At 48.2% G+C, this 22,677-nt stretch overlaps 1 protein-coding gene across 1 annotated transcript in view; it reads right to left on the reverse strand.

Moving 5' to 3' along the window:
• Positions 1 to 22,677, reverse strand: part of MDGA2 (MAM domain containing glycosylphosphatidylinositol anchor 2) — a 207,523-nt gene that overhangs the window by 85,695 nt on the left and 99,151 nt on the right. Inside the window, exons 5-6 of the mRNA XM_053980828.1 lie at positions 21,436 to 21,568; positions 8,320 to 8,589 (exon numbers count right to left, since the gene is read on the reverse strand). Of these exons, the coding sequence (XP_053836803.1) occupies positions 8,320 to 8,589; positions 21,436 to 21,568 (403 nt within the window). The remainder of the gene's footprint in view (positions 1 to 8,319; positions 8,590 to 21,435; positions 21,569 to 22,677) is intronic.

Below are 22,677 nucleotides of genomic sequence, written 5' to 3' on the forward strand. Positions count from 1 at the left end.
GACCTCCAGGGATGGAAATTTCACAATCTCCCACCCTCAGCTCCCAGGAAAAAACAGGAGCTGTCCCAGTGGTGTGATTGTGTTTGGAGACAGAAATTGCTGTGCCCTTCCATTTTTCCTGATGGAAAGATGTTTCCTCCCTGATTTTTAGGGGATATAGATGACGGATCATGGATGAGATCCCAACACATTCAAGTGAGGGTGAAATTCCAAAAACTGCAGGAATTTGACCAAGAAGAAACAGGGACAACTTAGCAGCTGGAATTTTGTCACTTTTAAAACCCCAAGCAGAAGAAAAAGGGGAAAAAAGCTAAAATATTTCCCAAGCTCCAAAATCCCAGCTCGCCAAGGCATGGATGTGTGGCTGGAGCAGTGGATTAGGGCTGCCCCACCCCACAAGAAAATGGGAATTCAGGAGTCCTGTCAAAGCCAGAGAAGGATTGGGATAGAAATTAAACCCTTCAGAGAAAATACCACAACCCCCAGTGAGCTCTGTACTTGCCAAATAAATTTTAAATCCTTGGAATGTTGCAGCTGGATGTTTTTCAGGGCCTTTAAAAAGTTTAATTCTTGTGCCAAAGCTGTCCAAAAAAAAAAAAAAAAAAAAAGCCTTGCTGAGTTTTCCTGTCCCAAATTGACCCTTTGGAAATCTTCCCTCTTTGTACATGAAACTTCGCCATTCTCCCAGTCCCGGACAAACCCCCCATTCCCAAGGTTTCCATGCTGGATTATCCCTATTCCTGCTTTTGGAGGGGCTCAGAAGCTTTGTTGGAGCTCAGGATTTCCTTAAAGTCTGGATATCTTCCAGTATGGGATGCATTTCCCTCCAACACTTTTTTCTCCCACCCTTAAATACCTCAAAAATACATCAGGATCCTATAGAAATTCCCAAAATTATTTATTGGACTGGGCAAAGACCTAAAAAATCCCAGTCCCAGTTGCTTAAAGCAGCAGGAAAAGTGTCTTAAAACATATTTCAAGGGCAGCAAAGCACCTTGGGAACATCAGAAGAAACCACTGTGAACTCATCCTTCTCCTCTTGGTTTCCTCCCCCTCCAAGAGGAGAAAAAACTTGGAAAAATTCAACTTTTTCACTGCCAAAAAGAAAATGCTAATAAAAGTACCCAGACCTTGTCACATGTTATCAGCCAGGATCTAAAACAATATTTAAAGTCCAGCACAAACCCTGCCAAAACAATTAGTAATTAATAACTTCTGCCAATCAAGAGTGAGAATAACTTTTATCCTTGTCACCAGTGGAATCCCAGGATCACTGAGATTGGAAAAGAGCACCAAGTCCAAGCTGTGCCCAATGCCCACCTTGTCCCCAGCCCAGAGCTCTGAGTGCCACCTCCAGGAATTCCTGGGACACCTCCAGGGATGGGCACTCCAACCCAGAAGACAGATTTTCATGGAATCATGAAGGTTGGAAAAGACATCAAAGTTCATCCAACCATCCCCCAGCCCTGCCAAGGCCAGCACTGCCCCGTGTCCCCAGCTGCCACATCCACGTGGATTTCAAATCTCTCCAGGCATGGGGATTCCACCCTGTACCTGTGCCACAGCTGGGGAACCCTTTTAGGGAAAGAAATTTCCCCCAATATCCAATCTAAACCTCACAGAATCCCTGAAATTGGAAAAGAGCTCCGGGATTGTTGAGTTCAAGCCGTGCCCGATGCCCACCTTGTCCCCAGCCCAGAGCTCTGAGTGCCACCTCCAGGAAATCCTGGGACACCACCAGGGATGGGCACTCCAAACCTCCCTGGGCAGTGCCAAGGCCTGAGCCCCCTTTCCATGGGGAAATTCCTGCTGCTGCCCACCCTGAGCCTGCCCTGGCCCAGCCTGAGGCCATTCCCTCTCCTCCTGTCCCTGTTCCCTGGAGCAGAGCCCGACCCCCCCGGCTGTCCCCTCCTGGCAGGAGCTGTGCAGAGCCACAAGGTCCCCCCGGAGCCTCCTTTGCTCCAGGCTCAGCCCCTTCCCAGCTCCCTCAGGAATTCCCCAGCCCCTTCCCAGCTCCCTCAGGAATTCTCCAGCCCCTTCCCAGCTCCGTTCCCTTCCCTGGAAACGCTCCAGCCCCTCCAGGTCCTTCCAGAATTGAGGGGTCCAGAACTGGACACAGCCCTCGAGGTGCTCCAGCAGTTCCAGGGGACAATCAGGACAATCCCTTCCCTGCTCCTGCTCCCACACAATTCCTGATCCAATCCAGGTGTCTTTGGCCTCTTTCCCACCTGGCTACACCTGGGCTCGTGTCCAGCTACTGTCCCAAGCACCCCCAGGACAAAATGGGGAAAAATGTGTCCACCTGAACACAGGGAGAGGAATCAGATGAATCCCATCTCCTGAAGTCCCTTCTGATAAATCCTTGCAGACACGTGGTGCCCAACAGGTTCCTCATGAGATCCTCCAGAGCAGCAAACTCCCTTCAAAATCAAATTCCTGCTCACAGAAATTCTGGGAAGTCCTAATGAAAGGGCAGAAGGATCAATAAACCATCTCCGTTTTTATAGGAGAGCCTTTTATGAACTCATCCATGACCCTCCAGCCTCGGAAGAGCTCACAGGCCTGAGCCTGTGGCAGATAATAAAAATAAATGGATTTATTCAATTCCAAAACTCCACTTTTTTCCCATATTCATTCCCAGAGCTGTAAACTTTTAAGGAGCACACTGGGAATTTATGGCTGTAGGAACATCCTGGGTGAGGAGATCAGGTTTGCTTGGTTAAAACCTTTGGAAATCCCATCACAGAGGGCGTTTCTCCATGGAGGAGATGCCTGTGGATATTCGCCAAGGCCTTTGGAATTCTCCAGTCAGGAAATAAGATGGAGAATCAGAATTATTAAGGCTGGAAAAGCCCTTGGAAGTCATCGAGCCAATGTGCTATCCCAGCACTGCCAAGGCCACCATGGACCCACATCCCAAAAATTATACAATTCTCCCACTTGCTGGGAGCTTTTCCCAGGATACAGAGAGGAAAAAAAATGGATGGGGGGAAAAAAAACCTCCTTCTCCAATATAATGGAAGATCCAGCATTTTAGGATTTTAGCATTCCCAGCCAGTCCCAGATGATTCCAGACATGTGCCAGACCCACATCCTGAAGTTTATTCCATTCTGCTTCCTGGGAGCTTTTCCCAGGATACAGAGAGGAAAAGAAGGATGGGAAAAAGCTCCTTGTGCCAGTTTCATGGAAAATCCAACATTTTTTCATTTTAGAATTCCCAACCAACCCCAGATGATTCCACGCAGTGACCACACGTGCCAGACCCCCCATCCCTAAATTTATTCAATTCTCTCACTTGCTGGGAGCTTTTCCCAGAACACAAAGAAATAAAAAGGATGGAAAAAAAAAGCCCCTTTTGCCAATTCCATGGAAAAATGAACATTTTAGGATTTTAGCATTCCCAACCAGTCCCAGATGATTCCAGGCAGTGACCACACATGCCAGACCCACATCCCGAAATTTATTCAATTCTGTTTCCTGGGAGCCCTTTCCAGGATACAGAGAGGAAAGAAAGAATTAAAAAAAAAAAGCTCCTTGTGCCAGTTTCATGGAAAATCCAACATTTTAGGATATTAGAATTCCTGACCAATCCCAGAAGATTCCAGGCAGTGACCACAAGATCCAGATCGCTCACCCTCCTGCCAGGAGTGACCTGCTGGGTGACGACTATCCCTGCTGCCACCAAGCCCCAGTTCCACCTCCGGGATAAAATTCCAGAGCCTTTCCCAGGCTCTGGTGCTCAGCAGCTCATGGGGGCCCTGCTCACATTTCAGTTGATGGAATCTGGGGACATTCCAGAGGTGTTGATGTCCAACCAGCCTTAATTTTATCCTTTACTCCTCTAAACCTCAAGGGAAATTCCAAAAAAAAAAAAGCTTAGGGATAAAGAACAGGAAAGCAGAAGGAAGGCAGGGATAGAGAACAAAATCCCGGGATTTTTATTTAATTAAAAAAGCAACAAAAGTTCATTAATTTCCCAATCTGAGCTTCCTCCTACTTTTATTCCTTAATTTTCTTTTAGCAGCCACGCCTACAGTTCACACACAGTTTTTAAAGGGATAATCCAGAGGTACTTCCAGCAATCCTGGCCTTACAAAGGGATTTCCCTGGAGTCCTTTTTGTCCGGGAAGAGCTTTTGTGCTTCTGTTGAGCACGGTCATTATTTTCTATTTCAACTGACAGGGAATCCCACCCCTCGGAAAAATTAACTCCGAGGGTGAGGTTTCCACTTCCCAGAAGGTGAAAGTCACACAGGCAGAGTCAAAGGGAATTAAAAATGTGCTGCTGTTGCAATGGCAAGGAAGGAGGGATCCGATAAAAGATGGGAATGGGAGAAGTCGCTCAGGAGGGAATCAATGGAACAGGATGTCCAGGAACGGGATGGATTCCCCATTCCTGCAGGGATTTAAAGCCCCTGGATGTGGCACCTGGGGACATGGTGGCCTTGGCAGTGCTGGGAATGGTTGGACTCGATGGTCTTGGAGGACTTTTCCAACCTCAGCAATTCTGCGGTTCCATGATTTTCACGCAGCCTGACACCCTTCCCAACTCTGCCAGTGCTCTTGACTTTAAACCCTGGAAAATGTTTTTTGTGGCTCTCCCTGTGTCCTAATCTGATGTGCAGGTGTCCTTCAAGGATGTTGTCCATCATTTTCCTCTCTAACTGGATGGAGGAGACACCTTGGAATCAGAGAATCCTGGAATGGTTTGGGTTGGAAGGGACCTTAAATCCCACCCAGTGCCACCCCTGCCATGGCAGGGACACCTCCCACTGTCCCAGGCTGCTCCAGCCCCAGTGTCCAACCTGGCCTTGGGCACTGCCAGGGATCCAGGGGCAGCCACAGCTGCTATGGGAATTCTATCCCAGCCCCTCTCCACCTTCCCAGTCAGGAATTCCTTTCCCAAGATCCCATTCAATCGACCCTCTTCCAGCTTAAAGCCATTTCCCCTTGTCCTGTTCACTCCAGCCAGGAATTCCCAATTCCCAGTCTCCCATCCCTCCCTGCCCTCTGGCAGTGGGAGCCATTCCCTGGCTCCTGTCCCTCCATCCCTTGTCCCCAGTCCCTCTCCAGCTCTCCTGGAGCCCCTCCAGGCCCTGCAAGGGGCTCTGAGCTCTCCCTGGAGCTTCTCCTCTCCAGGGGAGCATTCCCAGCTCTCCCAGCCTGGCTCCAGCCCTGGAGCAGCTCCGTGGCCTCCTCCAACACATCCACACCTTCCTTGTCCCAAGTCCCTCTCCACCCTTGGAGTCAGGTGTGAGTGGCCAGCAGCTGTAAAAATATGAAAACATCTGGAAAAAATTCATGGAGATGCTTCATTCATGGAGTGAAGCACAGACAACAAAGGCACACTCGGATAAAGACTGAAATTCAGAGAAATTTAAAGGGTAAAAATTTCCTCAGAGCCCTGCTGGTGCTTTGAGGGAAGATTTATTTCTGGGTCGGATTGGGGGATTATTATTGAATCCTGGGATTTGGGGTGCACCTGGCACAAGATGGGAACTCCATTTACCAAATGCTTCTCCTGCCTGGCATGGAAGTTTCTATTTCCAGCAGATTCTCTTCTCTCCTCAGCTGCTGTGTGAAAATCCTGACCCACAACAGCAAAATGAGCCAACGTGAGAGAGAAATGAGGCAAAATGCTGAGAAATAAACACACCAAGTCAACCCAAACTCTGCTTTTCTCTCATATTTCACTCCTCAACTCAGCATCACTTGCAGCAAAGATAAATCCAAGACTGGAATGGAGATTTTTTTCCTTCTAAAGGAGAGCTTTTCCCATTTAACATAAATAAGTGGAAAATAATAAAACTGGGTCTGGGAAGGAGCTGAGCTTCATTTATTTAATGGGTTCTTCTTGTTGTGGTCCCATCTCAGCATTAACAAGGCCACAGAGCAGGGAGGGAAAAGGAAAAAAAAACCACCTGGAGTGTTTTAATGAGACTTTGTTCAACATCTTGCAGCTCCCAGGCATCATCTTCTATAAATAAAAATGTGAGGGGATATTATTATTATTGTTTTTGTTATGATGCCGTGACTCACGGAATTTGTGTCTGCAGGGATTTAGGGATGTGGCTTTTCCTCAGGGCTGGCTGGTGCTGTCTGCTGGGTCAATTAAAACACTGAGGTTTCTTTTCACACCAAGTTCTTCCTCTCCTTTTCCTTCTTCCAAGCTGTTTTCCACTCCCAGTTCCCCCTCCCCACCTCATCCCCATGTAAATCCTAGCAAATTAACATTCCTGAGCTGAGGAATGACAACAAAACCTCAGAGCCAAATGTCAGAAATTCAGATTCAAACACAATATTCCAAATAAATCCTTGCCCATCTCCTGATCCAATCCAGGCTGATCCAATGCTCCCTCCCTGACCCCCAGGACAGAAATAGCTGCTAATTCCTCATCCTGCTGGAGAGCAGGAGATGTTGGGGAATAAGAAGTAAGCAGAGGATGTGCTCCCATGACATATTCCCACATTGCCTCTTTATCCAGTTTTTCCTGAGTCTGATTAATCCCAGGTTATTCTTTCAAATTCCTATAGCTTGGAGTTTATGTTTCACCACCATTCCCAGATTAAATTGTGGAAAATAAGGTTCAGATGAAGTGTTTGGTTCAGGGAGGCGAATCCTCTCTGATGATGCCAATCCAGCTCTGTATCCAAACTAACTGCTCTGTCCCAGGGGTTTTCCAGAAGGGAATAAATGGGCTGGGAAAGATTCCCTCCAGCTGGGAGCAGTTGTTGTGCAAGCCCTCCCCTTTTATTTTCACTTCAGACAGACACTTTTCCTGGTATTTCCTGGAATTAAAGCACAGGGATCAATCTAAAGCTCCCCACCAGGGAGGACATTCCCAGCCTTAATTTCAGGAACAGCTTCAGATAAGGAGGAATGAAGAAATGAAGGAGGCAATGGGAACTCCAGGAGCCTGGGATGCACCCAAGGCCTTTGGTGATCATTTCACAGGACCATGGAACATCCTGAGTTGGAAAGATCCCACAAGGATTATGGAGTCCAAATCCTTCCCTGCACAGACCCCCAGCAATCCCACCCTGGGCATCCCTGGCAGCGCTGTCCAAACTCTCCTGGAGCTCTGGCAGCCTCGGGGCCGTGCTCATTCCCTGGGGAGCCTGGGCAGTGCCAGCACCCTCTGGAATAGTGGAAGCTTTCCCTGAGATCCAGCCATTCCCTGGCTCCTGTCCCTGGTCGCAGGGACCATCAGTCAGAGCTGCTCCTCGGGAGGATGTTGAAGACCACACAGTGAGGTCTCCACTCAGTGCCCTCCAGGCTGAACAAACCAATTTCAATTTCTCTCCACTTTGCATGGAAAAGCTGCTGCATCACCCAAACACAAAAAGGCACCAAACCACCCTTGTTCCACCTCAGGGCTTTGATCCCAGCAAAAGCACTCTGGAAGGCTTGGAAACCAACACTAATTCATCCCATAACTGATTAGAAATGACCAGAAATCCCGGAATGAGAGAATCATCAAGGTTGAAAGAGACCTTCAAGATTTAGTCCAACCAGGACCATTTGGAAACAGAGGAAACCCCCACTGTCAAACATTGAACATTGAACGTTGAATGTTGAATATTTAATCTTGAATATTGAACGTTGAATGTTGAACATCAAATGTTGAATGTTGGATATTTAATGTTGAACATTGAATGTTGAACAATGAACGTTGAATAGTGAACATTGAACATTGAACAATGAATATTGAACATTGAATGTTAAACGTTGAACATTGAACGTTGAATGATGAACGTTGAACGCTGAATGTTGAACAATGAACGTTGAACATTTAACATTGAGTGTTGAATAGTGAACATTGAACATTGAATGTTGAACATTGAACACTGAATGTTTAACAATGAATGTTGAGCAATGAACATTGAACATTGAACAATGAATGTTGAACGTTGAATGTTGAATAGTGGACATTGAACATTGAATGTTGAATGTTTAACATTGAATGTTGAGCAATGAACATTGAACATTGAACATCGAACATTGAACAATGAATGTTGAATGTTTAACATTGAATGTTGAGCAATGAACATTGAACATTGAACATCGAACATTGAACAATGAATGTTGAATGTTTAACAATGAATGTTGAGCAATGAACATTGAACATTGAACAATAAACATCGAACTTTGAACATTGAACAATGAATGTTGAACGTTGAATAGTGGACATTGAACATTGAATGCTGAACACTGAACGTTGAACTTTGAACACTGAACCTTGAATGTTGCTGTCCCACTAGATTAGGACTGGAATAATCCTCCAGGAGAAAAGTCTATGGTTTTCCAACTGAACTCACCTCTTACGATGATGTTGGTGGACTTCTTTGCGGGATTGCCGACGTTGTTGTTGGCGATGCAACTGTAGGTGCCGGAATCCTCGGAGGTGATGGCGGGAATGGTCAGAGTGCCCCCGTTCAGGACGGTCTTGTCGGGCAGGACCCCCGCAGACCTCACCCACGTCAGGCTGGGCGCCGGCTCCCCCCCGGTGGTCACACACACCAAGGTGATGGCTTCTCCAGGGTTCACCACGATGGGGTCGTCCACGAGGAGCTTGATGGAAGGGGATGCTGCAGAACAACAGGAATCACAGAATCAGGAAATGGTTGGGATGGAAGGGATCTTAAAGGATTGGAAGGGATCCCATAGGCAGGGACACCTCCCACTATCCCAGGCTGCTCCAAGCCCCATCCAGCCTGGCCCTGGACACTTCCAGGGATCCAGGGGCAGCCACAGCTTCTCTGGGCACCCTGTGCCAGGGCCTGCCCATCCTCCTAATTCCCATTATCCCATCTATCGCTGCCCTCTGGCAGTAGGAAGCCATTCCCTGTGTCCTGGCACTCACTGGTTTCCTGTTCCAGCTCTGACTGGTTGTTCCAGTAAGGAAAGGAGAAGGAGATAAAGAAAAGCAGGGAGAGTTATAGCCATGGAATCACAAAAATCACGGAATGGTTTGGTTTGTGAGGGACCCTAAATCCCACCCAGTGCCATCCCTGCCATGGCAGGGACACCTCCCACTGTCCCAGGCTGCTCCAAGCCCCAGTGTCCAACCTGGCCTTGGGCACTGCCAGGGATCCAGGGGCAGCCACATTCCCTGGACATGCAGAGGCAGGCAGGGATTGATGGATTGACGGGAGCAGGGATGGATGGATGGATGGATGGATGGATGGATGGATGGATGGATGGATGGATGGATGGATGGATGCATGGATGGATGGATGGATGGATGGATGGACGGACAGCCCTGCAGCCACATTTGGGATGGAAAATCCCACCTGTGTGTGGGACAGGTGCCAGCACACTGGATTGGAAACCTTGGAAAAAGGAATTAGTAAAGAACTTCTTTGGCAGGGGAAGCCTGTTCTCCTCACATCAGATCCTGCCACTCATCCGTCCCTCTCCATCCACCTTCTCTCCAGTGAACTCCTGGGAACTTGGCTGCCAACCGGGATGAATCCCTGGAGTTTGAATCCAGAGAGGCATCTCCCTTGGGACATCATCTCTTTGCACACGGAGAGACTGAACCATCCCGGACAGAGGCATTTTTCCCCCTCTGGGATGTGCAACCTGCAGCTCACACCTAATTCCCATAATTCCCATAAAATTCCCATAATATCCCATGACCAGGTGTAGTGGGAGCAGTCAGCACAGGTTGATGGGGAGATGCTGCTAACCTCAGAAAGAAGTGATCAAATTTAATTCTCTTTTCTTGTCTCGCCTTTTCCATGAAATATTTCCATGTGATAGAAGAGGAGCAAATGCTCAATAATAAGGGACAGGGCAGCAATTCATTGGAGAATATAGATATAAATAAAATATAAAGAATATAAGTAATATTAATATATAAACGATGTAAATATAAATATAAATATAAATATAAATATAAATATAAATATAAATATAAATATACATTAAAAAAATCACACTCTAAGCTGTGACATCCTGTGTGCCCTGTGGTGAGGGATCCACCCTTGCTGAATCCAGGCTTTGCTCCAAGGCATCCTTTAAGCTGCATAAATGATGAACCAATGCATAAATATCCATTGCTAGGCCACGAAAAGCAGCAGTTCCAAAAAAAAACCCCAGGAATAAAGGTGAAGGATTGACATTCTGGGCCAAGAATGCCAGCAAAAGTGGTAATAAAAAGGGAAAGGCAATAAAAATGTTACATTCCAAAATCACATCCCCATCCTTGTTATTACAGGGAGATATTCCCGGGTGTTCTGCTTTAGATGGGAATCTTATTTCAATATTAAAGGAATACAAACCAAGCACTAGAGGCAAATACAAGAATCAGCCATAAAATCAGAGTTGGCTTCATTTGGGCTTCACCCTGGAGGAATTTTCTTTGTCTGCATTTGGAAGTGGCAACAAAAAAGAATGGGAAGAGCTTCCTTTGTACCTGCCCTGGCACTGGGAGAACTGGGAACATCATATTCATGGAATATCCTGAGTGGGAGGGACCCACAAGGATCATGAATCCAGCTCCTGGCCCTGCCCAGACCCCCCAACAATCCCACCCTGGGCATCCCTGGAGTGCTGTCCAAACTCTCCTGGAGCTCTGGCAGCCTCGGGGCTGTGCCCATTCCCTGGGGAGCCTGGGCAGTGCCAGCACCCTCTGGAATAGTGGCACCTTTCCCTGCTGTCCATCCTGTCCCTCCTGGACACAGATCCAGCCACTCCCTCAGTGCAGTCCCACCAGAAGGAAACTCCTTAGGAGAGCAGAGATTCACAATCCAAGCCCTCTCTTCCTGTTCCTCCCATTTGTGGACTCCTCAAATCCTTCCCAGCATGAATTCCTGGTTCAGGTAATTTAAAACCAAAGTAGTCGGGCTCATGGCTAAAAATCCAGACCCCAAACCAGTCAGCTCTGCCAGCTGTGCCAGGGTCTCTTTGCTCTCATCCTCTGAACTCTTCTTCCATCATCTGCCTCCAGTAGCTGATGGATTCCTGGTTTGGAATTCCAGCTGGGAAACTGGGAATTATGCCATGTTTTCTGCTTAAGGAGTTTTTTTTGGGGGGGGAGAAGGTGACAAAACCAGGGATCCAGGTACCAGCAGAACCTGTGGGGTCATCACCAACACCCAGCAGCTGGCACCTATTTCCCTCTCCCTTCCTCTCTCCCGGGTTTCATCATTTTTCCTGAGCAATTCCAGCAAGGAGCTGCTCTTTGCTCCCACTTCCCATCAAATCTCGAGACAGGGAACAAGGGAGCCACAGATAATCCTTCAAAACTTGAAGCAAAAGATAAAAGCACCGACGTCAACCCAAGCTGGTGGGGCCGCTTCCATAATCCTGCAGATGAAAGGGAGCTCTTTGCCATCCTTCAGGAACAAAGTGGGGTGGATAAAAAGGCCGGGACACATCCCTTTCATCCCGGCACTCCAAACAGAAAGTACATGGAAATGAGGGTTTGGATACAGCAGTTTCCCTTCTTTTACACCACAAGTTTCACTTTCAGCTCCAATCCCAAAAGAGCAAACAGAAATCCCTGGATTTCTACAGCCACGGACATGGAAAGCCGGATTTAATCCGAAAAATATGAAGAAATTTAGGAAGGTTGTTGAGGTTTTCAGCGAATAGGACTCAGTGGAGCAGATAAAGGGTCAAGCCCCTCCTATGCTGGGAATATTCCCAATATTCCTGAATGAGCCTTTACACTGATATTTCTCTGCTAAAGGAGAAAAGAATGGGAAGTTATAAGCAGGGAATCATGGAATCCTGGAATGGTTTGGGTTGGAAGGACCTTAAAGCCCACCCAGTGCCACCCCTGCCATGGCAGGGACACCTCCCACTGTCCCAGGTGCTCCCAGCCCCAGTGTCCAACCTGGCCTTGGGCACTGCCAGGGATCCAGGGGCAGCCACGGGAACACAGGACAGGTTCATGTATGAAATCCCATAAATTCCAAGAATTCCAAATGCAACGAAACCATCCCTGCCAGAAGGAGTCAGGACTAAATGGGGTCTGTTATCACTCTCAAAGCCTCTTCCCAAGCTGAGGTCTGTTCTAAATGATTAGGATTAAGGAGGGGAACACTGGGCCATGGAGCTTTGGCCAGCAAAGCTTCTTCCAACCACAACCCCCAACCCAGCAGAGCCTAAGCCAGCCAACATTCCCAGTCAAAACCTTCCTTGGACTCTGTTAGGAATAATAAAAATCATTATCAAACAGTAGCAAGCTCTGGGAAACCCTCCCAAAACTCGCCTGGAGCACGCTTTCCAAACACCACATTTGCGCACCGCGAGAACGACTCCGTGTCCCGAGGGCTCTGCATCTCCCCTGCCCTTTGGAAGTCGCGGTTTCCGAGCGCCAATCCCACATTTCGGAGTCAGGCTTGGCTTGGCAGGGGACACAGAGAGCGGCAGAGCCCCTGGGAGCTCCTCCCCTGGCAGAACAAGGCCCTACTGATCGGAGGGAATCCGCCCCGCTCCCATTCACGCCGCAGCTGCAGCCTTGGGAAAGGGGCTCCCATTCAGAGGCTTCCGTGTGGGAGCGCTGCCGCCGCATCCCGGGATTTCGGAGCTGCCTGGGGAGCCAGCGGCGCCGGTGACAAAGCGCTCTTGGAATTACGGCGGGGTCACGACGCCCGGCCCTGCTGCGCCAGGCACGGCCGGGAATTTAAACGGGAATTACATCCATTTCTGTGGCCTTGTGTTAAAGGCAAGCCAGGCACCGGGCGTAGATGGATGGAGATTGATTAGGAAATTAATAATTAATGGCTCCAACATAGCCCGGTCCTCAGAAGGTGCTAAACCAGCAGGAAACACACCCTGGGCTTGATTAATGACTGGGGCAAGGCTTTCTCAGACTGAGCACAAACCCAGCACTCCTTAAGTCATCGTTAACACACTTAATTAGACCGGGCTGCCCAGCACTTGGACCAGAGAAGCTGTGGCTGCTCCATCCTTGGAATGTTCCCATTTCGATGGGGTTTGGAGCAACCTGACCCAGTGGAAGGTGTCCCTGCCCTGCAGGGAGCGGAGTGGGAGACTCCTAAACCAGCAGGAAATGCACCCTGGTCGTGATTAATGACTGGGGCAAGACTTTCTCAGACTGAGCACAAAGCAAGCACTCATTAAGGCATCCTTAACACTCTTAATTAGACCAGGCTAATTAAGGCCAAGCGCTTTGGACCAGAGAAGCTGTGGCTGCTCCATCCTTGGAATGTTCCGGGTTGGATGAGGTTTGGAGCAACCTGGGAGAGTGGAAGGTTTCCCTGCCCTGCAGGGAGTGGAGTGGGATAATCCTGAAGGTCCCACCCCACCTGAACAATTTTTGGGATTTATTCAAGGATCAGGTGAAGATGTTGAGGGAATTTGAAGGGGTGGAGTCCCTGCTGCTGCCTGGGATGGGGAGCTGAGGCTGGAATCGCACAGGGAGGAAAATCCATCTGTCATTCTTGGAGCAGCCCGAAAAAATCCACTGCCAACGTGTCATAATTACAGTGAGACAAATAGAGGCATTTAGGCTGGATGTATGGAATTGAGGAAATGTCACAATTGGCTTTAGGGATTACTGGAAATGCAGAAGAAACCCAATAATTTAATAGCAATATCAAAGTACAGGCAGCAAGTCATGTCCTTGACAAGGCTCTCAGCTGTGATGAATAGAAATGAAAGGACATTATTTCCTCCAGTTTGGGGCATTATTTGAAAGGCAGAACCGAAGTAATAGAACATAATTGAATTATATTTTTATATCCATTGCTGTGTGTGCATCCATTTCATTCACAGGCAGTATTTCTTGCAGGAACACAAAGCCAATATTCCTAACGAGACACACAGCGCACAGAGAGGAAGGGTTTGAGCTCCCTGCCAGGCTGGAAGCAGCATTCCTGTAACTATTTACTCTGGAAAGTTCAAACAAGGAATTCCCAGATTTTGAGTTAGAATCAGGAAAACAGAGAATGGGATTGGGAGGGAGCTTAAAACTCATCTTGTTCCACGCCCTGCCAGGCAGGGACAGCTCCCACTGTCCCACACTGCTCGAAGCCCCAGTGCCCAACTTGTCCTTCGGCACTGCCAGGGATCCAGAGACAGCCACAGCTTTTCCAGGAATTCCAGCCCAGCCCCTGCCCACCCTCCCAGCCAGGAATTCCTTCCATAAATCCAACATATCTCCCTTCCTTCAGCTCCATTCCCTGTCATCTTTGTTTTTTTTTTTTTTTTTTTTACTGTTATTTTACAGGGCAAAAATCAACTTTTTATTGCCCACCCTGCTTTAGGGCAGGTCCTTTCTTTTTATCACCAAGACTTCAAGAAACCCAAATTACCCCTAAAAAAATAAACCCAGGGAAAAATAAAAGAAAAAAAATCCTAAAACTGATCAAGTGATGAAAATCTTTTATATTTTTCTATGTTTATCCTCTGCTCCTCCAGAGAGATCCCAGTGGAAGTTGCACACCATGTGAAAAGAGGAGAAAATTCTCCAGCTGATCAGTTCTAGAGTTCTAGAATAGTTCTTGTCTAAAAACTTTGTGTTTAGGCAAATAAAGCATATTTCTCTTACACCTCATCTTTCTTTTTGACTTACTCTCTCTTTTCTCCCATCTCCTTTTCACTGCCTTTAAATTTCCAGCACTCCCAGGTCAAGAAGAAATAAAGAGAAGCTTCTCAAATCCCAGATCTTTCAGGTTTGTGTCCTTTTTTTTTTGACTTGATACATGGAATAACTGAGGTAAAATATTCCCAGAGCAGCTTTAAGCATTGCAAGTGCTTTGGGATCATCTTGGAATGGTTCCTCATGGAATGCTTTGGGGTAGAAGAGGCCTCAGAGATGATCTAACTCCAGCCCCTCATGTCACAGGCAGGATTTAGGGTTTTCCCTGGCACACAGGAGAAATTTCCAGCTGGTGAAATACCTGGATCTGTTCTGGGACAAAGGGGTGGCTCCCCCCACCCAGGGCAGGTGTCCCTTGCTGGCCAGAGCCACCCTTGTCTGTGCCCCTGAACCTCCCACTGGGGTCCCTGAGCAGTCACTGCTCCTGTCAGGGATTAAAAAGAAAAACAATCCTATTTTTCAGTCTGCCCTGAGCCTGTCCCTGAAATAAAGAAGCTTAACGTTGAGGCAAGAGCGAGATGGTTTTGTCTGGGCACCCTGTCAAAAATGGAAAATTCTGAGGTTCAGGGAGCAGAGCGGGGAGTCACAGGATAGAAATAAAGAATGGAATTATCAGGGAACTGTAAATTGGAATATCCTGAGTGGGAAAGATCCACAAGGATCATTGATCCAGCCCCTGTCCCTGCCCAGACCCCCAGCAATCCCACCCTGGGCATCCCTGGCAGCTCCTGGAGCTCTGGCAGCCTCGGGGCTGTGCCCATTCCCTGGGGAGCCTGGGCAGTGCCAGCACCCTCTGGGGGAAGAACCTTTCCTTAAAATCAAAAACTAGAAACAAATATAACTATAAATCACATTTATGAGGGTTTTTCAGCTGAGCTCAGCGTTTATACATTCCCATATATCCACACAAGCCAATCCAGGTCTCCCTATCCCATTCCTCAACACCCTTTTCTCCCCTCCTCCAACTTTTCCAGACTCCCTCTGCTTTTGGAGCCGTGGGGCCGCAGCTCTGGTGACTCACATCCTTATGCTCCTTTTTTTCCTGGGTGCTTTTCCTCTCCCTTTTCCAGCACTTTGCTGCCCCGGTGGGCTCGTGCTGCCGCTCACGCACAGAAGTGGCATTGAGAATTCCAGCGGGAGGGAGGGAGGCGGATCTTGGCTTTTCAAGGCACTTCCTCGCCGGTTCTGCTCGGGAGAGGCTACAAAAGCTCCCGACTCCCACACTGGAGGGATTCATTCCGTGGGGATTTCATCCAGAGGCGCTGAGGGAAGCGGGATCCTCCCTTTGGCGGCTTAAACCCGTCGTGGAACTGATGAATTTAGATCCCTTCCCTGCTGAATTTAGATCCACGCAGGATTAAATCCATCCCAGCCACGCCAAAGTCAGGCCTGCAAGCCGAGGTCGTGGATCTAAGAGCCCCTAGAGCACAATTCCCGCTTTCCAAAAATAGAAGGGATGAGCTGTTCCTCCATTCCCCGAGTGCAGCTCTTGCCTGAACAGCTCCAGACACCTCAGCCCTGCCCCACTGCAACGGCAACATCCTAATTAGTGGATTAGGGATGGCTGGCTAATGAGGAGCTGCCAAGGAGGGACCCTCAGGCTTCAGGAGGACACAGTCTGGGCAGGAACAAACATCAGCCATGCGCTCGGGAAAAGGGAGCTGGGGTCCAGGGATGTATTAAAAGGGAATTTTTTGGGGAACGCAGCTCTGGTTGGACCCGGTGTTTGTGGGGCTGGGAATGTGGAGAGCTCTGCGTTCCCACAGGGCTGAGCTTCCCCAAGGAGACCAGCAGGACCTGGGGGCTCTGGGATGATGTGACCCCCGTGGAGTAAAGGAAATGTTCTTTATGCACTCATGGAATAGTTAGGATTGGAAAACTCCTCCAAGACATCGAGTCCAACCATTCCCAGCACTGCCAAGGCCACCAGTGACCATGTCCCCAAGTGCCACATCCACTGGGATTTAAATCCCTGCAGGGATGGGAACTCCAAACCTCCCTGGGCAGCTGTGCCAGGGCTGGGGAACCCTTTCCATGAAGGAATTTTCCCAATGCCCACCCTGAGCCTGCCCTGGCCCAGCCTGAGGCCGTTCCCTCTCCTCCTGTCCCTGTTCCCTGGAGCAGAGCCCGACCCCCCCGGCTGTCCCCTCCTGGCAGGAGCTGTGCAGAGCCACAAGGTCCCCCCTGAGCCTCCTTTGCTCCAGGCTCAGCCCCTTCCCAGCTCCCTCAGGAATTCTCCAGACCCTTCCCAGCTCCCTCAGGAATTCTCCAGCTCCCTTCCCAGCTCCCTCAGCCTCTCCTGAGACGAGACACCCACATTCCAACAGGGAAAATGCTGCTGCAAAGGGAAAGAGGACAATTCCTTATTCCATGCCAGGACAAGATTCCCTCTCAGCCCTGCAGGGAGTCAAAACCAGCCAGGATAATGGGATTGGTAGGGCAAGGTTTAGACCTAATAGAGAACAGGACTGGGGGATCCCTTGGGATCCTTTCCACCTTTATTTCCTATTATTCCTTTTTGCCAAAGAATTCTCCTGGAAAAGCTGTGGCTGCCCCTGGATCCCTGGCAGTGCCCAAGGCCAGGTTGGACAGCCTGGGACAGTGGGAGGTGTCCCTGCCGTGGCAGGGGTGGCACTGGGTGGGATTTAAGATCTTTCCATCCCAAACCATTCTGGGATTCCATAAAATCATCCACCTGCATTGCTCAGCTGAAAGCACCCTCAGGATTTCCAGCCCCTTTCATGCAGATCCCTGTCACCTCCCCCCAGGAATGCCAGGAAATGTGAAGAGAAATATTTTTTCCACCTTCCATAATTCCCTTTGCAGTGCATTGTCTGACTGACGGGAAACAAAGCAAGTTTATCATGACAGACTTCAGCCTAATCGAGGGATTAAAAGTGAATTAAGCCTTTTTTAATTTGTCTCCCACCACATGCCCCAGACAGAGCAGCAGCTTCAGCTGTGATTTCAATGAGCTGTGGCAGGCAGCTGAAAAATCACGGATTGAAAGACTCATCTTGCTCGGGAAAAGTTCCTGGGCTGGTTTATTTTCTCCTGGAAGCTGCCAAAACTCAGCCTTAATTTATGGATTAATGATCACCTACACTAAAAACTGGCTTTCCAATATCATTTCCAAATGAATCAGTGCCACCCAAGCTGCTTCGTGGAGCGAGATAAAAGCCTGATTTGCTTTTCCTCAATCATATTCCAGGAACTATTCTAAGGAGCCCAGAATTCCCGTGGTTTTCTGGGTAAATATCCTGCATTTTCTCTGGCATTATGAAACAATGAACGCTCTTGAAAAGCTCCATTCAGGTTATTCTTAGCTCGGAGTGTTCCATGTGCCATTCAGCAGGAGCTGGGGCTAAAATTCCCTTTTTTTAGTGCCTCCCATGCAAACTGGTGACAGCGTCAGCTGTCAATAATTCCTCTTTGACACTCAGCTGAGCTGGGCTTGGAACAACAGATCCAGGGATTTCTACATGAGGAGGAATTTGTTGCTGCTCACAGAAACCCAAGCAAAGCACGGTCCAGGTAAAGGCAGAGAGATGGGAGAGAATTCCAGAATCATGGAATGGGGTTTGGAATGGACAGGGCCTTTAATCCCATCCCCTTCTACCCCTGCCATGGAGGTGCTCCCTTCAAATTTCTTATATATTGAGATAAGAAATTTGCAGATTAATTGCTGCCTTTAGACACAAAATCAATCACAACAAGCTCCTCTACCTTCTGCTTTAAATTATTCATTTTAATTGTCACCCTGGGCTTTGGCCTGTGCACGGTGACACCTCTGGGGTGACCTCAGCTGCTCCATTTCCAGCACCCACTTGGGGTTTAGGGGCTGGTTTTGTGTTTAAAACTGGTCTGTGCTGGAAAAAAAGAAATCTTTTTGTCTGAAAAGTGAGGTCACAGCATTGGAGGAGGGGGCTGAGGATCCAGGGCCCAGGGAGGGAGGGGATTGCCCCCCTCTGTTCTGTCCTTGGGAGACTCCACCTGGGAAATTCCAGCTCTGGAATTCTCAGCACAAGAAAGTTGTGGATTTGCAGGAGTGATCCAGAGGAGGCCACAGAACTGCTCCAGGGCTGGAGCACCTCTGGAGCCAGGAGGGAGAGCTGGGAATGCTCCCCTGGAGAGGAGAAGGCTCCAGGGAGAGCTCAGAGCCCCTTGCAGGGCCTGGAGGGGCTCCAGGAGAGCTGGAGAGGGACTGGGGACAAGGGATGGAGGGACAGGAGCCAGGGAATGGCTCCCAGTGCCAGAGGGCAGGGATGGGTGGGAGATTGGGAATTGGGAATTCCTGGCTGGGCTGGAATTGCCAGAGCAGCTGTGGCTGCCCCTGGATCCCTGGAATGCCCAAGGCCAGGTTGGACACTGGGGCTGGAGCACCTGGGACAGTGGGAGGTGTCCCTGCCATCCCTGGGTGGGATTTAAGGTCCAACCCAAACACATTCCAATATTCCATCAAAGGCAGAACAGCCAAATCCCCCCATTTGGATCCCACAAAGTGCAGCTGAATTAAACACACTCAGAACCACAACAGTGACAATAAATCTGGGACATCTTTGCACCTCTCAGATATTCCAGGCTCTCCATCCCATCCCTCCAGCTTCCAGCTAAAACCAATGGACAGAACAGGACTGAAACAGCTTCAACTTCAGGCTCCAATTTTCATTGCTTTGGATTTATCCTGGATTCCTCCGGATTCACAATTTCTCTAGTTTCTCCAGAGTTACACCAGGTGAAGTTCAACTGAAGAACTTCTGTGAGGTGAAGTTTTATTAAATAAGCAAATTTTGGTTTAGAGCCACCCCCAGATCAGTCCCTGTCCTTAATGAGCTCCTGCATTAACCACTTTTCACATCTAATCCTGCCCTTCATCAAATTCCTCACGGAAAAGAGGGAATCCTTGTTATTTTCCAGGCTTGTCTACATGGGAAATTACTCCAGAAAAGACAATTTTCTCCCCAAATAACCATGGCATGGATAAGGTGGGAATAATTCCTTCTTTTGGCAAAATTGCCCCTGGATCACCCATCCTGGGCTCAGGAAATGAGAGTTTGCTGCTCCCCAAGTGCTGGAACATCAATTTTTTTGAAGATGAGGCTCAACAGGAACTGAGATAGCGCTGGCTCCAACAGCAAAGTTATTCCAAGGAAAAATGGGAGTGGGATCAATTCCCACGCTCTCGTGCCGTGGGTGAGGGTCAGGAGCTGCTCCCAACTCCCAGCCCCTCCTCCCATGGAAAGGCTTCTCCTGCCATAAAAACCAGAGCTGCTCATGAGGGACAAACCTCACTTCAGGATATTTTTTTTTTTTCCCCTGGAAAAACTGATGGGAGTGGAAATTAAGGCCTTCCAAGTCATTTTCCCGGATATCTTTGGAGCAGACTGTAATTCCTGGTGGAGCTGCTTTTAAGGGTTGTGGACAGCAGTGGGGAAACCACAGGTCTGCTGTCTAGTCATCAATTCCAAAAAAGCTGGAGGCAACTCCTTGGAATAAAGCCCTGAGGACAGGAATGATGGCAAATATGGAAGTGCAAATAAAATTCCTCGTTGATCCCAACCACACTCAGCATTTTAATTTTGTGTTCATTTTTTCCCCGATTTCAGGGCCTCAGACACAAATTATTAAGTCATAACCCACCCTAATCTAACCTGAAGTCTCCAAATGTCCCAACACTTCTTGTGGAATTGTTTTCCAAAGCACATTCCCTTGAAATTCCTGATTAGTCAGAAATCCAAGCTCAGTTTGGCTCTTGGTAGGAGTTTTAGAAACCATTTCAGACACATCCTGTGCTTATCCCGGGCACGGAGCCTTTAGGAGAGGTAAAATCTGGAATTTCCATCCTCCCCCAGCATTCCCAAGTCCATTTCTTGGGATTGACCCCTGGTGTTACAATCACAACAAGAGGGAGAGACACAGCTGACTGATCCATAAGGGATGAGCCCAACAACCAGAATAAATCCACAAGAAATTCCACAAAATGGAAAAAACTTTTCCATGGATTCTACCTAAAGACTCAGAGACCTTCCCACAAAATGATTTCAACACAACCCCTTGGATAATTCCATTTGGAACAATTAAATGTGAAAGGAAACATTTTGGTTGGAATCAATGAAGGAATTGATGTTTAGGTCGATGTAAGAAAAGGACAAATCAATCCCTGAAATCAATGCCAGAGTAGAAAAAAGGTTGGGTTATTCCCATGAAATATTTTGTGGAATAAAAACCATAAAGTTCCAACAGCACAGGGAGCACAAGGAACTGGGAGGGATTCCAGAGGTCAGGGAGCTGCTCCGTGGAGCCCCTCTGCTCTGGAGCCAGGCTGGGAGAGCTGGGAATATTCCCCTGGAGAGGAGAAGGATCCAGGGAGAGCTCAGAGCCCCTTGCAGGGCCTGAAGGGGCTCCAGGAGAGCTGGAGAGGGACTGGGGACAAGGCCTGGAGGGACAGGACACAGGGAATGGCTTTTAGGTGGAAAATGGGAGATTTGGGTGGGATATTGGGAAGGAATTCCTGGCTGGAGTGACCAGGACAAGGGGGAATGGCTTTAAGCTGGAAGAGGGTAGGTTTAGATGGGATATCAGGAAGGAATTCTTGGCTGGGAGGGAAGTGAGGGACTGTGATGGAATTCCCAGAGCAGCTGTGGCTGCCCCTGGATCCCTGGCAGTGCCCAAGGCCAGGTTGGACACTGGGGCTTGGATCACCCTGGGATAATGCAAGGTGTCCCTGCCCACGGCACGGGCGGGAATGAGATGGACTTCAAGGTTCTTCCCACCCAAACCATTCCAGGATTCCCTGAAAGAGCCCCAGATTCTGGAGCTGAGCTCAGCCAGGGCAGGAGGTGCTGCTGGAGCTCACCAGTTTTGTTGGAGAGGCGGAAGGACACCATTTTATCCGGGATGCTGCAGACATTCCGCACCGAGGCGATGCAGCTGTAGTTGGCGTAGTCCTGAGGTCGCAGATTCTTCAGCTTCAGGATCTTTGTTTCTCCCTGGAAAAGGATGGGAGAACGTCAGGAAGGGGCAGAGGCAGAGGAAAATCTGGGATTTCCATCCTCCTCCAGCATTCCCAAGTGGGTTTCTTGGGATTGACCCCTGATGTTATATCCACAAGACACAACCAACGGATCCAGAAGGGATCAGCCTAAAAAAAGGAGTCAGTTTGCAAGAAATTCCACAACATGGAAACAACTTTTCCAGGGATTCTACCTAAAGGCTTTGAGATCCTCCTCCAAAGGATTTCCAAAGGATACAAGGAATATCAACACTGGAAAGTCACAGGGAAATTGGTTTGATGGAGTCCTTCAAGTTGCAAATTTTTCGGGATAATTTATTATAAGGTACAGTTTCCATGAAGAAAAAATCCCAAGGTACAAAATTGCTCCTGCTTTCCTTTAAAAATGAGGAGCTGATGGATTCTATTTTTAGCCAGGGAGCAGGGATGGAGCCGGGAGCTGAATGGGACATGGAATGTCAAATTCCTTCAAATACGGACAGCAGGAAACTGGGAAATGGGAAATGTGAGATCCACCCTGCAAAGTTCCAAAAGAAAAATGTGGAAAACGTTCATTATCCGGTGTCCTGATAAATCCAAACAACTTTAATATTGGCACAGCCTTTGGAACACATGGAATTATTTTTAACAATATCAGTGGACAAACTGCTCAGGAATGCCTAGGAAAAATATGGAAGTTTGAAAAAATGAATGCACAAACCTGGCAAAAAAATTAAATCCATATAAAAAAATACAGCAGAGCAAGGAAGAAAAGAAACAGTCCTTGAAGTCTTGGAGAGACTTTGGGAATATTGGGATTTAAGTGGTTTCTATGTACAACCAATCCCATGGAAATGATGGGATTAAAATTAAATCCATTGCAAGGCCAAGCCTTGGGAAAGCTGCGCCTAAAGATCAAATTTGTGCTTTTGGAGGTTTCTCTGGAATAGGGAAGGGCCTGGAAAGGCACAGCCTTAGGAAGACACAGACATGGATAAAGTACCCAGGAATGTCTAGGAAAAATAAGGAAATTTGGGGAAATGAATGAACAGAACCGGGAAAAAAAGAAACCCATATAAAATAATAGAGCTGAGCAGGAGAGAAAAT

Source organism: Vidua macroura, chromosome 6 (genome assembly GCF_024509145.1).
Source record: "Vidua macroura isolate BioBank_ID:100142 chromosome 6, ASM2450914v1, whole genome shotgun sequence".
Classification (NCBI taxonomy): domain Eukaryota; kingdom Metazoa; phylum Chordata; class Aves; order Passeriformes; family Viduidae; genus Vidua; species Vidua macroura.